Source organism: Talpa europaea (genome assembly GCF_964194135.1).
Source record: "Talpa europaea genome assembly, chromosome: X".
Taxonomy (NCBI): domain Eukaryota; kingdom Metazoa; phylum Chordata; class Mammalia; order Eulipotyphla; family Talpidae; genus Talpa; species Talpa europaea.
Window position 1 is genome coordinate 10830983 of NC_140081.1, and position 15656 is coordinate 10846638.

General features: G+C 32.5%; 1 protein-coding gene across 4 annotated transcripts in view; it reads left to right on the plus strand.

Annotated features, from left to right (window-relative positions):
* CNKSR2 (connector enhancer of kinase suppressor of Ras 2) overlaps positions 1–15656 on the plus strand; it is a gene marked incomplete at both ends in the record, with an annotated part of 238038 nt that overhangs the window by 124383 nt on the left and 97999 nt on the right. For 2 of the 4 annotated variants that reach the window (XM_084259165.1, XM_084259166.1), the window contains one exon: positions 6214–6360. The exons of the other annotated variants lie outside the window; for them this stretch is intronic. In XM_084259165.1, coding sequence (XP_084115291.1) covers positions 6214–6360 — 147 coding nt within the window. The remainder of the gene's footprint in view (positions 1–6213; positions 6361–15656) is intronic. 4 annotated transcript variants of the gene reach the window in all.

Below are 15656 nucleotides of genomic sequence, written 5' to 3' on the forward strand. Positions count from 1 at the left end.
TAAACCCCCCCCTTTGTAGTTTGTAGGTGCTTTGTTGTCTCTGAAACATTTACTTTCTCATGTCACATCATCTCACGAGTCAAGTAATTAAAAAATATTGTGTCTACCATTTGTACGGCATCTTATCTTACTGATTGCAGGAATATTCAGATAATAAGATTCAGTGTTTAGTCTCCAAAACCCTCCAAATCCAGTTTTGTGTGCGTAGGTGGAGAGGAAAGGGTGTGGTAAAACATACGGTAAGAGGCAGTCCTTGAAATACATGCCACAAGCAATGCAGTGAGCTGTGGGATTCACGTGAGGAAAATATGAATCTAGTTCTGAGAAGCTTTATGATGTATGTCCCATTTAGTGTGAACCTTTACGGATGGGTAAGATTTTATAAGTGAGAGAAAATAAAAACAGAAGAAATAGTGCTTTTGCAAAGGTGTCATTGAGAAAAGCACAATGAGGAGAACATATACTCGCGCCACCGCCTTGTCCACCCATTTTGAGCTACTTAAAATTGCTCAAGCTAGTGATATTTTGTCTCACAGGCTTCATGTCTCCTTCACTTGTCCAGCTTCTTTGAAATTCAGGTTAGACTAGTAGGAAACTTCCCCTGAACCCTCAAGAATGGGTTAGATGCCCCTTTTGGGGGGCGGTCCCATTGCACCCTGTATCCATCCTATTTAAATGCTTCTCTTACTTTGTTGTAAATGTTCCTCACCTGCTCATCGCCTTGTTCATCATGTTCCTTAATGAGGCAGACTGCTGCATTCGCCATGCATGCAACATGGAAGACACACGGTACTGGTTTTATGAGTTATAGCTAGTTTTTAAAAAAAATTAAATACTTAAAATATTCTAGACATGGCAAGTCACTGCCTTCAAGAAATTTACTGTGTAGTATAGGGATTCTCAAAATGTGGTTCCCAAGTCAGTAACATCAGCATCCCTTGGAAATTGGTATATTAAAAAAAGATGTGAGGGCCTCCCTGGTGGCGCAGCAGGTTGAGCGCAGCGCTGTGAAGCTGTCCGCAGCCTCTGCAGTGCCAATTCGATTCCTGGCCAGCCAGGGAGATACCCATGTGGTGCGACAGACCTCCCCTATCTTGCCCACTGCCCCCCTCAGCAGTGTACTTCGGTCTGTCTGCCCGTTCTGCTCTGCACTCTGTCTCTAGTGAATCCTCTCACCTTCCCGCGCCTCTTGACTGTACCCCAGTTCTTGTATAAAAATTAAAAAAATAAATCTTAAAAAAAAAACTATTAAAAAATGTGAATTCCAGAGCCCCACCCAGACCTACTGTATCAAAAACTGGGTGTTAAAATACAGTAATTTGGTTATCTGGTTTTAACAAGTCTTCTAGGTGATTGTAACATATGCTAATGTTTGAGAACCACATTGAAGAGAATGGAAAACAAGTTTTTTCTACATATTGATAAAGGACCTACAATAAGGAATTGTTTCTTTAGTTGAGCCTTTGGAGAAGTTTTCAAAGGTTTTAAAGGGCAGAACACTTAGACTGTAGCAGTATACTGAAACTGCAACTGACTAGGAGCAGAACGATTCCTTTTAAATCTACCGGTCAGGTACTCAAGCCAGAACTGATGCAGTGAGGAGAGGCTTTAGTGGCTAGGGTTGGTTCTATTGGACACATAATATGGATTACAAAGATGGAAAGGCCATAGGTGTCTTCAGCCTCCCAGCTTGAGATCATGCTGAACTTGTGTGTGTGTGTGTGCATGGGCACACGTGTGTGTGCACAGAGAGATAATAAATTTGATTTTTAAAGTATTGTATGCCCTTGAACTACCAATGAAATATTTACGGGAGGGTAATTGCTCTCATAGTGCCTTGTTTCTTTAGACTCTAACAGACTTGAATGTGAATTCTGGCTTTGCCAGTTAAGTGTGTATATTTGTAGTCTTGGGCAAGAAAACTTAATTTCTTTGTGACTCAGTTTCTTCATGTAAAAATGGCTTTAAGAGTTACCTCAAAGGCTGTTGGAAGAGTAAAAATGTAAACAAAAGAAATGTAATAAATATAAGGGTCTCGCATACTGAATTGCTGATGCTTGATCATTCAGTAGTTATTAGTATAGATTAATTGAACAGTTGGAAATGTCACCAGAGTTCTTGATAGAAAGCAGGGATTGTTAGGAAGATTTAAGAGTCATGCAGAAAGTTGTGAATGGCAGCTCTGGACAGAAGGAGAGTATTGTAAGAAGACAGCATTTGAAAGGGATCTAACACTTAGCCTAGGGAAAATGTTTACATATATTGGTTCAGAGGAGGAAGATGGAGGACAAGTAGTAAGAGATGCACCAGGTCCACATTCCGTTACTCAAGCTAATGTGTTATTTTATCTTCTATTTGCACTTTTCCTATCCAGTCTGCATATGGAGTTGGAATTTACCGTGACTTTGGAAATCTAATTATCTGATCTTTTAACCTAAAACATCTCTTATGGTGTTGAGCTCACTCACAAATCAACCAATTCCCTCTGTGAATGTCTTTGATTATTAGAATGGCTTTTCTTCATTTGTATTCCCAATCTATTATCCCCTAAAGTTTTGTATTTCATTTAATTCCTTCCCATATTACTGGATTATATTCTTATATTATGGACCACTGCTAGGATCCCTTCATTCTGCTTTGAAATGTCCCTCTATCTCTTAGTACAGAAGCCATTGTAAAGTTGCAACCAATGAAAAAAGGAAAAAGTACTTAACAGTTGCTTTTCATATTACTGTTATATCTTCACATGGTTTCTAATTCAAGTCTATCACTCTTAATACACAATTTTAAAAGTATAGCCAGAAGCTTAAATGAGAAAATGAAAGCTAATCTTGAAAAGTGGTTAACATGCATTGATACATTTTACCATTTCAATGTTACCATGACATTTAGCTCCTCACATGGGTACTCCCAATTTCTTGAAGTTGGAACATACATACTTGCTTCTTTTTATATCACTACTCATGTCTCTATAATCTATCAATTTTAAGTACCTCAATAGCAGTTAAAGAAAAATAGATTGATTTCAGGAGTCAACTATATTTCATAATATGGCTGAAGATTAGGATATTCCAGAACCAGAGCTGGAATTCGTATTTACTAGAACTCTGGGAACATACCACATTTGCCTTTGAATAGAACATGATATACCCTAATATGTGGGGACAATTGTTAAGAATTACATGTTGCGAAGATAGAAAGTAATGAAGAAATGATCCAAATGAGGCAGTTTGAGAAAGGCATGAAGTATGGTTGCTGTTTGTATATAAATACTGGAATGGGACTGCCATAACTAAAACCTGTGAAATTACTCAGTCAGCTTCATTCCCACTCAATAATTTCTATGTGAGCCTGACCTAACACTTAAGTAAAGTATCTCTGGAGTCAATCATTGAATCAAAAATCAACGGATAATGTAGTCTCTGCTGAGCACAGCTGAATAATAGCTTTGCTTTCCTTTTGCTAATCATCTAAAAGTATGATGCACAGAGCAGATGTGATTTCCCCATCACCACTTTTTAGTGTTTTAAATTTGTCTTTCTTGTTCTGTACTTTTTGTGAAAATTTTCCATTCACAACTAATAGTCCTGTTTTGGTTCTGTATAAAATTCACAATTTTTCTAACTGAAATATTACAATTCATGGACTTGGTCCACTTATTTTGTTGATTTTATTGTTTATAAGAGTAGTTCAGGTTTATTAAAAGTTTAGGAAATAAAAGTATAAAGAAGAAAATATATATTGTAGTCTTTACTCCTTTTTAATGTAACCACTGCTAATGGTGATTTTTATATTTATAGAATATCTTTTTGCAATAGTAGAATTACACTTGTTATTTTGGAACTTACATTTTTTTCCCACGTAATTTTAATATCCCATACTAGTGGCCATTTACTTGCACAATTTTTGGTTGGTTTAAACAGTATTGTGATACATGTTGTACATTTTTATCTCTCTTATCCAATCTTTTAGGGTAGTAGAAATAAAATTTAGAAGCCAGAGATATCATTTATATAGATCTTGGTATATGTTTACTTTGTTTAAAATCATGCTAATGTTAAGTCACTGAAAGCGGGGCAGCTGATTAACAAGTAGTGAAATTATCTATCTAAATTTTCTGCCATTAAATAGATTCAGCTATAAAATTAAAATCTTACCAAATTAACTTTCTCATCAAAAAGCAATTCTGCTCTCGTGGAAAAGCAATTCTGTTTTTTGGAATTGTGTATTCAAGAAGAACATATAGAAAGTATGAAAGAATAGGATGAATCAAATTCCATTGAACATTATCCAGGAAAACACCATCTAGCTTTAGAATATTTCAATCAGTCACAATGATCATATCATAGAATGAAGTGGAAAGAAACCGGATAGAATTCAATGTGTAATTCATTGTTCAGAATAGATAAACATTTTAAAATAAAGATAACTGCCGTAGTGACAGCTTTAGTATGATTGGCAATTACTTAATAAATAATAAAATGTGGTTATCATTAATAAATTGTTCATAAACTCTTTGTCTAAACAGTATGTTTCCTCCCTCCAAATCTGCAGCCGAAAAGTCTGTGCTTCTATTTTTTTTGGCAAGCAAAATGAATACTTGGATTTGAACTCATTTTGCTTCGACACGGCATATAGAAATGACTGCAGGGAAACTACTTAGCTATTAGAGGAATTAGAATCAATGTAATATACCTTTGGGCACATAATAATCCTCACTTATATATAATGGGAGGCATTTGGCGAGTTCTATTACTGTAGTTGACCAGTATTACTGTGATTTTTTTTTTTTAAAAACCGGTAGCCTCTTACTCCTGTTCGGCAAGCATCATAATGACCATTTTGATTTGTATTGGAGACCCCTGAGGTTTTAAGCATTATGACATCTCGCTTTTTTGCCCTCTCTTTACCACCAGTCAATTCATCTATAGTAAAGGTTATAATTTAAAGAATGATCGCTCATTATATGAACGAAAGTCTCCATTATCCTACAGTGACTGCATCCAGAGTACCCCTGCATCATAGTGTCTGGGGAGGTGTGCTGCTTCTGGTGGAAGTACTCATTCCTTCCAATTTGAGCATTATTATCCAGGCAAAAACATGATGAATAACAGACTGAAGGCACCCGTTCCTTTTCACTTCGATGCCTAGGAAGAAAATAGATCACCATTCAGATCATTTGCTAAATCCTGCTTGCAATCCAGGATAGATTTTGATGCAGTGTATTTACATAACACATCCTGGAAAATCTTAATCCATTAGAGTTGGGATAAACGGTTCTCTTTTAAATGTAAAATGTATTTTTTAAACCTTGAATAATAAATATTTTAAATGTGTTTCTTTAAAGCATAGTTCTAGGATTTCAGTTACCTTATAACTACATAACTTTTCTTAAAAATGAAAGCTAACAAAAATTATTCTTCGTTCAAAAAAAATTTTAAAGGATGATGAGTGAAGTAATTTAACATTGGATAACAGTTTAAAGATATTTATCAAGTACTTTGGTTTAATTATACAATATGTTTTAGATGATATTCAAATAGAATGACTTCATTAAATTTAACAAATTATACTTTTAAGTTTGTAAGGTCGTTTAGAACAGGTTTCCAATAGCTACTGCATTGGAATAGCATTACATTGTCATTTTCTTATTCTATCTCTATCGTATGATAAAGGCTTATTTTATTGATGCTGTCTTCCAGGCGTCAGAATGTTGCCTGGGTGTCAGTGCCAGCTATTAGTAGTATAATGTCAGTCTAATTTAGAGATATTGTACCATGTATCTCTAAAAGATGGTGATGAGAGAGCATGTGGTGTAGTTTGCAAGTCCAGGAATGCCAAATCCTTGTTTTTAGCCATGCAGATTTTTAAATTGTGCTTGTAACAGAACTGAGATCTACACCTTGTGCAGCATTAACGATGACATAATTTCTTTAAATTCTAAATTACTCCACTGGGAGAATACCGTTTTAAGTCTCTGCTTTGACAAGGTAAATGTCCATTATGTTATAATTATGTGGACTCTGATACAATGACATGGTTAATCAATTCAAAGATAAAATTTCTTTCTTGAGTATATCTCCTGAAAATTGATAGGATGGTACGCCAATGATGTGATTTTCTTCTTTTTTTACTAATCTTATTAAAGGGGGAGACATTAAATCTTTGAATACTGTACCTCAATTTTATTGTAATGATTTTGCTGGTTACCAGGTGGGGTGGCAGTTGAAAAATTTGGTGAATGCACTACGAGAGGACCCGAGTGGTGTTATCTTAACTTTGAAAAAGCGACCTCAGAGCATGCTTACCTCAGCACCAGCTTTACTGAAAAATATGAGATGGAAGCCCCTTGCTCTGCAGGTAATGAAGCTTAATCATAAGTCATACACCATCATTTTAGCCATAGATTATCTCAGTAATGCTTCTTTATTGTGCCTCATCTCAGCAGCATATGGATTAATCTTGTATGCTTTTGAAAATTTGTTTGTGAAATGATCTCTTCACAGCTTATCCTAGTAGGCTTAATTGTGATGAAATCTGAAAGTTACTATAACTAAAACCCAAACAGTAAATTCTATTTTAATCTGTAAACATTTAAAGCAATATTAAAAACAACAAGTTTTTTCAAGCCGAAATATAGATAGAAATGAAAATAAGAGATTTCATTTGTGGATACAACCTTCTGTTGAAAAGTTTTACCATCTAAGAAACTAAATGGTAGTTCATAGAATTTTTTAAATCAGGTCATAAGATAATAATAGTTATTTATAAACAATAGGTAAAGTAAGTTTTAGGTACTAATTAAAATGGTCCTAGTACAGTCCTCCTGACTGGTCTTTTTTCTTTTCCACCCTGTAATGTGGCAGAAATAGAGAAATTGTTGTGTTAGACTTTCTGCATTTTTCTTAAGCATGACATTATTCTAAAATATATTCTGTGTAAAGATAAATCATATTCATTAAGAAGCAGAGTTATCTAGTAAGTTATTAAAAACATGATTCTGATAGATGAAAGGCAAGGAGATGATACATTTTCTTTCATTTCAGGATATAATCTTTAAACACATCATAGGATAAACTTTGTGAAGCTTACATTTTAAAAATAGGAGACTATTACCATTCTAGAAGTCTAATTTTTAAAAATTTTAAATGCCCATTGAAATAGAATATTGCCATTTGTTGAGGCTAAAAAGAAAAGCAATATGTGAAAATACAGGTGTTTTCACTACGTAAATTGTTACTAAGTTCTATAGTAGTAACAGAACACTCAGATTTTTTTCCTGATAAGCAAATTCTCCTTTACATGTAAATGACCATATAGATTATAATGATTTTTCATTCTGTAAAGCTTTACTACGTATTGGCCTGAAAGTTGATGTTACACTTAAGTAACAAAAATATATAAACTGTTGTAACATTAAGGTCTTTAAATTTTTCATGTGAGTATTTTTCAAATGAATATATGTAAAACTGTATTAATATGTCCAAATACATTTGACTTGCAGTGTATATGATCAGAAATTTTTGATGATCACTAGAGTTCAGTGTTTGACTCATTAAATCATAGATCAACAGTTCAGACTTTCCCATCACTTCATTTTATTTTCTCACTGCATTATAAGTTGCTTTGTTGTTCTACTCTGTAGCTTCCTATTGACATGTACCCCCTAAAGATCCTTCTTCAAAGTGTCAGAAGTGGGAACCCTGAAGAAGAGATCCTTTCAGCCACTAAGTGTTCTTCTCTATATAAGTATAATTAAATTTAACAACTGGGTTCTGTATTTCACTTTGAATGCCAAAGAACACTAGTATCTGTTGATCCATGAAATATGTTTGAGAGAATATCTCTGGAAAATAAACTGATAATTTGTTCCCCAGCACAAACTAAAGTGGAGAATTAAGGTAATGACAGTATCCATTTAAGAATCACTTTTATATAAAATGCTGAGATAATTAAAAGTCCAACATTTCCTTTGTGATAAACATTGATTTGGTATGTGTATTTAAAGCTAGAGAACAAAGACTTTAATTTTTTAAATTACCTCACATCATTCCTTAATTATAATATAATTATAATAGATTTTTAAGGTACTGTTTCTAGGTCCATTCCTAAATGCCAAGAAATGCACCTCATCAGATCACTAATTATATTTATTTCCCAGTGCCTATTCAGGTACTCTGATTATATTTTTAAATTTACTTGTTCAGTATGTTAAAATCAGGAAAAAAGAAACTTAGCATTTACCTAAGTGGTTATACCCATCAACATTTTCCTAAATTTGCTATTTCAACTGAATTTTGTCCACCTAAAATGTATTGTCCAAGTTTAACCACTAATAGATAAACAACACTATAGGGAATTTGGGGTGAGGGAAACAAACATGCTTTCAACTTCTTTGAAAATGGTTTCTCAGTTGCTGACTTTTTAAAGAGTAAAAGGAAGGGTATTAGTTTTAATTAAATTCTTCCACCTGGTAAAACAAGGTTTTAGGAATAAGGGCAATGGATAAGTCCTCTAATAGACCATACCACCACCACCACTACCAGATCTCCCCAGAATCTATTTTGAAGACCTAAAATCTTACCATTAGAGAGTTTTTTCTTGATATTGTGACTTTGGCCTGTGCTAGAAGCATATCTGGAAACTGGTCAGAATTTTTATGGAATGTATATTTTGATACAACCAATGATGGTCAATACTTGAGGGTACCAGGATCTGTAGATTGAAGGTCAAATGCCTCCAGAGGAGGGGAAAGTCAAAAGAAATAGTGGAATGAGAAGGTCTTAAAGGCAGTTTTGATTCTTTCCTGACTTTGCCTAAGGCCATATATTTTTCCTGCTAAGGACTTCAAATGTAAAACATAAGTGCTTAATGGGGTAACCATCCTCTGTATAGACACAGTACCATTCTTACTGTATTCTTGTTTCTGGTATGTGTGCAGATATGTTGGAGTTAAACGCCCACTAATTTACCAGATTATGAATCTTCAGTGTTCAAACCTAAAGAATTGAACATTAGGTTGTGTCTTTTCATAGGGCATGCCAATAATGTATTTAAAACAGAGGTTACAAAAAGGAACAAGATATGACATTTCCTTAGTGCAGTATATCTAGTTCATTTTTTTCTTATACTATATTAGGTTTAATTTACCTAGTAGAATTTTCAGATAAAATATGGCAAAGTTTACATAATGGGGAGGTGGACATTAATATGTGCATCTAAAAGAAAAAGACCAACTTTATCCTAACATAGGGAATACTTTTTCTTAAACTAACAGGGAAAAAATTTGTACCTACACAAATAAAACATAATTTTATCTACCCTTAAGGTATAAGATTGTTAAGGAATACCACTTGTTAATGAAAGCACAAGTTTTATTTCTAATCATATTTCTAAAAATAAATTATATTATTAATCAACTTTAATGAAGAATTCTGATTTGGATTGTCTTTTTAAAAATCAACCATGGAATTATAGCCAAATAAACAAAAGCATACAATTCAACCTCATGCTCACAGAGCAATTCCATTAGTACATTTCATGAAATTTGACAGCTCTTTTGTAAATTCCTGATTTCTCAAACGTTTTTGCAATTTAACTGAAAACTTAAAAGATACTTTAGTCAAATACTACTTCAGTTTTAATCTGGAATTGAATTCTGTTGTCCTCTACACCTATTTATAAATAGTATAGATGTTTTATCTGAGATAGAATCTTTTATCCTAAGAAAGCAAAGCAGGGATTCCCTGCTTCCTGAGAAGTGTTCTGAAAACTCCTTAGTAGTACCTGCTATTAATATCCTGGATTTTGGTAAGCATGGTGATTGCTTATGGTCAAGCTCTACCAATTAGATGAAAAAATCCTAGGGAACTGTGGATAAGCCTTAAGCTATAGTTTTAGATGTTTGTGGTTTTAAATTAGTGTGCATAGATCACAGGCGTGCATGAGTGGTGTCATTTTCTTCTACAAGAGATGTAAGGGAGAATTAGCTGGACACTGACAAGAATGTTGATTGACAGCACTGGAAATCAACAACTTTAAAAAAAAAATTTAAAAATACAGCTTTTTTATGAGAAGGCATCTCAGAAATGATCGCTAAAAATAAAATCAATGCAGGAATTCAACATACTGATAAAGGTTTCATTAAAGACATTTTTGTATAAAATGACATCAAGCTGTATCATTAGAACTATGTTCCTAAACTGGATTCTAATCCATAAATCTCTTTTATCAGTGTGATAGTTTGTTGTGTGGTTTTGTGCTTTTCATATTAATTTTATTGTTTAGCATTGCCTTGATAAGATTTTTACAGGATGTTTAAATGACTGAGCAAAAAAGGAAATGGAAAGAAAACAGTCATAGCAGTAAATTCTATCTCTAAACTGGTATAAAAACTGAACACTCCTTATGTTACTTTTCAAATAATACAGATATGAATGGTTCAAGTCATTCTGTCAAAATAAAAAAACAAGTTATAAAAATTTATTTCAGTATCAAAATTTTGGGTTGGGTTAATTGAAAAACCCATTAATAACAAAAGTTGCTGTGTTTCTGAGAGATTTGTTTTAAAAGCATGTTTTGAAGAGGAAGAGAACTAATAATAGATATTATACTAAAGAAAATAAATTTTAACTAAAAATGTAATTGTGTTGACTGGGAGGCAGAAACAATTATGTGTTTTCCATGCTCAAATTATTAAATAGCTGCAAGCAATTGTCACTTCAAATTTTGTTCACCAATGTTTTAAGCAAGTTAATTAAAGAATCTAAATCACATTTGTGTTTTTCAGCCAAATGCTTTCAAAATGTTAACACTGATGACAAATAATCACACCTAAAATGCAACAGTTGTATTTTAGTTTCTTTATTCTTTAGTTTCTCATCTTTCTTTAGTTAATATTCCAAAAATGATGTTTGGTAACTTGACAAAATTGGAAGTCTAGTTTTAATGTTGCAGTATTAACTATGCCTATAAAACTAGACAGCACAAGATTAAATATACTAGTATTTTCAATACAGTTTGGCAGATATGATGACTCAGTGGGGAAAACCCATTTTGTAGGATGACTCTGAAGTCTACATTAGTCGTATATTGTGTAACTACATACATATTTTAATGCACATATATCTGCATTTTTTTAACCTGTACAGATATGGTTTCTTGATCAAATCTGTGATCAGAAAAAATTGGTTTCTTCGTAGTCTGATAGGAAAGGAAAGATTACATGCTTATATAAAAAGACGACTCAAACTTGTATTTATACAAGCTATGGAAAAAACTGTGAGAAGATTTTGAATACATGTGTTTCTCTTGCTTAGCTTCTTTTCAAATAATTTACTACTTAAAAACTTACCCAGGAAAAAGTATACCCAGTAATTTCTGAATTACATCTCATACTCATTATATGGTTAAGAAACGTAAAAGATTGTATGCAATGTTTTGCCTCCCCAAATCCAGACCATACTTTTTTCTGAATCATTTGTTTAGAGATTAAGAAGGGAGTCGCTAACATAAAATAATATTCTGGTACTTGTGTCGGGAATTATAATGAAAATATGTTTGAACTAAGGATTTGTATAAATGTTTTGTGCTAGAATAATGGGATATTTTGAGACCTTTGAGTCTGTGCTTATTCCCAAGAGTGAATAAACTAAATGGCCAGGTTTTATACTTGATGTAATCATTCATATTTCAATGGTTATTTTCCCCCTGGAAGGCAAAGCAAGTTCTTTGTGATCTTTACATCAGTAAATTTTAGATATAACAACGTAATGCACTGTTTTAATCTTTAATGCTGGGGTTGTCTTTATGTCATTGGTTTTATTCAAGACTTTCTATAATTCTGTGAAAGCTAGGTCACGTACTAGACAGAGGCACAACTATACCAAAAGTTATTAAAATGTAAAATGTTTCAAGTAAAACCTCAAATGTAGAAGTTCTTTTCTCTTAGTCTTTAAGACCATTGAGGTTTTAGAAGTGCATTAACACCTTCCAGAAATGCTCAGTTACCTTAGTATTGGGGACACAAAGAAAAGACCTGTGCCATCAGAGGATTTAAAGTGAGACTTAATTGATCTTTTACAAAAGCTGAAACTTTCATTTTACAATAATCACAATCTTCCTGAGTGTAGGATATTATTGCCAAAGTCGCCACTCATGATTCAGAGGAAGGTTTGTGCCATACTACATTGTGGTATACAATTTGAAAATATATAATTCAAACAAGTGCTATGAAAAATGTAGATACACATTTTACCTAGTAGATTTCTGAGTCCTGTTAACAGCAATTATCATTAATTCGACCTAGGATTATTAATATATATTTAAAGAGTTAATATATGATGCTTTTATTTGGAATTTTAATAATATATACAAGTCAGTTCCCCTAGAAATCTATATATACTTATTTTAGAAGTGTAATAACATAAACTCGAACATGTCTTTTCTGCTAACATCTCACTGAATCTGTTGAAGGAGAGCTTTATGTTACTAGGCCCATTTAGATAGGCTTACTTGAGTAACAAGATGCATTCTTAAAATGTATTTTATCCACAAGTGATGATCATTCGTAATTCTCTTCCTATACAAATTTTACCAATATGAGAGGAAAAATCAAAATGACAATGTGGTAAAAAAAAAAAAATACCCTTTTTTTACTTAAATTGGAAGTTCTTTATTGTACCATGGTATCTGCTTTTCTCATACTGTGTTATGAACAAATAATTGAAAGTAAATCGTGCCAGTGTAGGAAAAGCTATCCTCTGGGTTATTATACTCAAATATTAAGATCTTTTTTTCTCTCTAAAAAACAAAATTCCCTACTAAAATTTAAATTTAATATTAAAGGAACTCCTTTTTTGAATTGAGGGAATCTGTATTTGTTACTTTTTGGGGTATTTTCTTACAATTAAATATGATTATTGTTGGTAGGTGTCATTTTAATGCCACTTGTTACAACTAGGAATGTCTTGCTAATAACTTCAGCTAATAGCATCATTTATTCTGTGCCTGATTTAGTCATATTTTGCCTATCTTTTAATGTTCTTTAATGTACTTTGCATTTTTTGATCATTTAATTTTGTGCTCTTTTAATTCTCATCCAAATTTGGAAAAAAATTTTTAAGAGATTATAATTTTAAATTATTACAAAGATTTCCTTTTGGATTGAGTAGCAATTTTCATTTTCCCACATGAAGTTTGTATTTATTATGTCTTACATTTCCATTGCTTACTGTCTTTTTTTTAGTTTGAATTAACTTGAACATTAACTGAACATACTGAATATTTAATAAGGCATATTACTTAGTCAGATGATTTCTGCAAGGTAAACTAGTTGAGATATTTTCTATGATTTACCAGTTAATAAAGTAACTAGCCAGCTGAGTTAAACAACAGTATTAATTTCTTTTGTTCTCTGCAAAGAACAAGTTGTTTTTTTCAACCAGCTGAATTATTGTTATAACTAAGAATTTCTCACTAACAAGTTGGCACAATCAACTCTGTTCTCTTTTTAAATATATGTAAAAGTCTTCTAAGTATTTATTTAGCTGATCTTATTAACTGATAACATTATTAGCAATCAATGCCTTGTTGAGAGTAGAAACCTAGAGAAAATAGAAATTTGAATGGAGTTGGCAAGGCCATTATTTAAATTGCCTGGAAGGGGAAAGACCAAGTACCCAAAGTAAGACGTTTCTGTTATTAGTCCAGGCAGAAAGAAATATGGTTGGTCCTTACCCCTCACTCTAAATAAGTGTACTTATAATAGACTTGTAACCATAGACTTCTACCACGCCTTTTCTCACTCCTTCCTCTTTATTTGAGACGGGCAGGGTTATGTTCTAATGAAGAAAACTTGCCTTTAGTCCTATTGATGGTAAAATAAAAGGAGTGAAGTCTTCAAAACAGAAATAGGGAATCTCAAAGAGAGAAAAGGATATAAAATTTTAAGTGAGAATTTTTTTTAATGCTTATATTTTTAGAAATTGTTTTTCAGTTCACTTACAGGATTAGGAGATTTTAAAATAAGAGATATATTACGGCATTTAAAAAGCATACTGAGTATAAATTTTTCTCTCAGTGCATCTGTTAGAAAGTATTGGGAAGTAATGTACTGTATAATGAATCTTTTCTTTACCTTTCAACAGTGAAATTTTTGTTTCATGTCATCTGTCTTTAATACCAAAATGTTCTGAAAAACAGAAAAGCAAATACAAACAGAGTCACATGGCAGTGACTATATAGAAAGAATTGTTTAAATACTTGATCTAAAGAACCTGTCGTTCAAAGATGTATTGTAGAGGCATATGGTATATCCTTAGAAAGAATATAATTTTTCATTTCCTCAGGCTTCATGGTGTTCATCTGTATAGGTGACTCCTGATTACCTATATAATATCAGAATTTCCCATTGCCAAGATTTTTGTTTGTAAGAGATACATATAATTTAAATCCCAAATCAGCATAGTTAAATATAGTCTTTACTGCACAGATTTCATAATATCTTAAAATTCTTCAGCATATAAAATTTCTGGCTTTTTTTGCATCATATGAGATGGGATATTGTAGAATCTGAAAATAAATTACCAACTTCTCTCTCTCTTTAAATTCTATCTCAGATAGATCAAACCTTAACATTCATTTTGGTAGGATGTGTGATTTCAAGCTATTAAGGTGAGCTGTGTAACAAGGAAGGTCAGAAACCATGACCTGAGTCACAAACTGTGTAGCCTACCCCAGTGACTGCATTGTACATTGTATTTCATGCTTGGCTTTTTGAACAAATTCTGTTTATCTGTATAAAAGTATTGTCACAATTTAAATAGTTGTAATGTGCCATTTTTTGATTGTCCATTTAATAAGTGTTAAAGTAATAGAACTGTGGATCTATATAGATATGCCAAAAGTGTTTGCATACTGGCTGAAATGGCAACATCTTGTCATGTGAAGATACAGTTTATTTTGTGATCATTATTTTTGTGTTCGCGATTGCTCTAAAGTTCTTATTTTTAATATCATTGTATGTGTAGGTAATCAGTAAGAGCTGTAAGATAATAAGCATGAAATACGTGGATTTTATTTTCACGTTAGAGTAATTTCTTAAACCACAAGATCATTTCCAAGTGCTGTGAAGCTTAGATTTGGGAGTGCTCTTAATGCATCCTGATGTGGTCTTTAATTTGATAGATAAACTATCTTGACTTTTAAAAACCCAACTTTCTATTTAATACTTAATACAGGCACAAATATGAGATCTGTAGATATGCCACTGAAGATTATTTCAAGCAGTGATATATGTGTGTGCCTTTGAAAGGTGAAATGATTGTGTCACACTAATCACCATACTTTTGAAGATGTACCATAAAATGACTTTGAGAAGACAATTAGTTTTGTTAATATTTATGGAAAAAGTACATTTTCATAGAAAATGTTCTCTCATATTGGCCTTTCATACACCACTTTTGTAACCTTTCCTCGGAATCTGTGACATTCTACTTAAGAGCATGCTGTGTCTCTTTTTGGGAAAAGATCTGAAATATATTTCTTTATAAGTTGTTTTTTTATTATCTTTCTTTTAAAGGTGGGAGTCTAACAAAGCAAATTTAATTTAAATAAATTTCTGACTGTGAGATAAATCTTCCCACTATCCAACATTG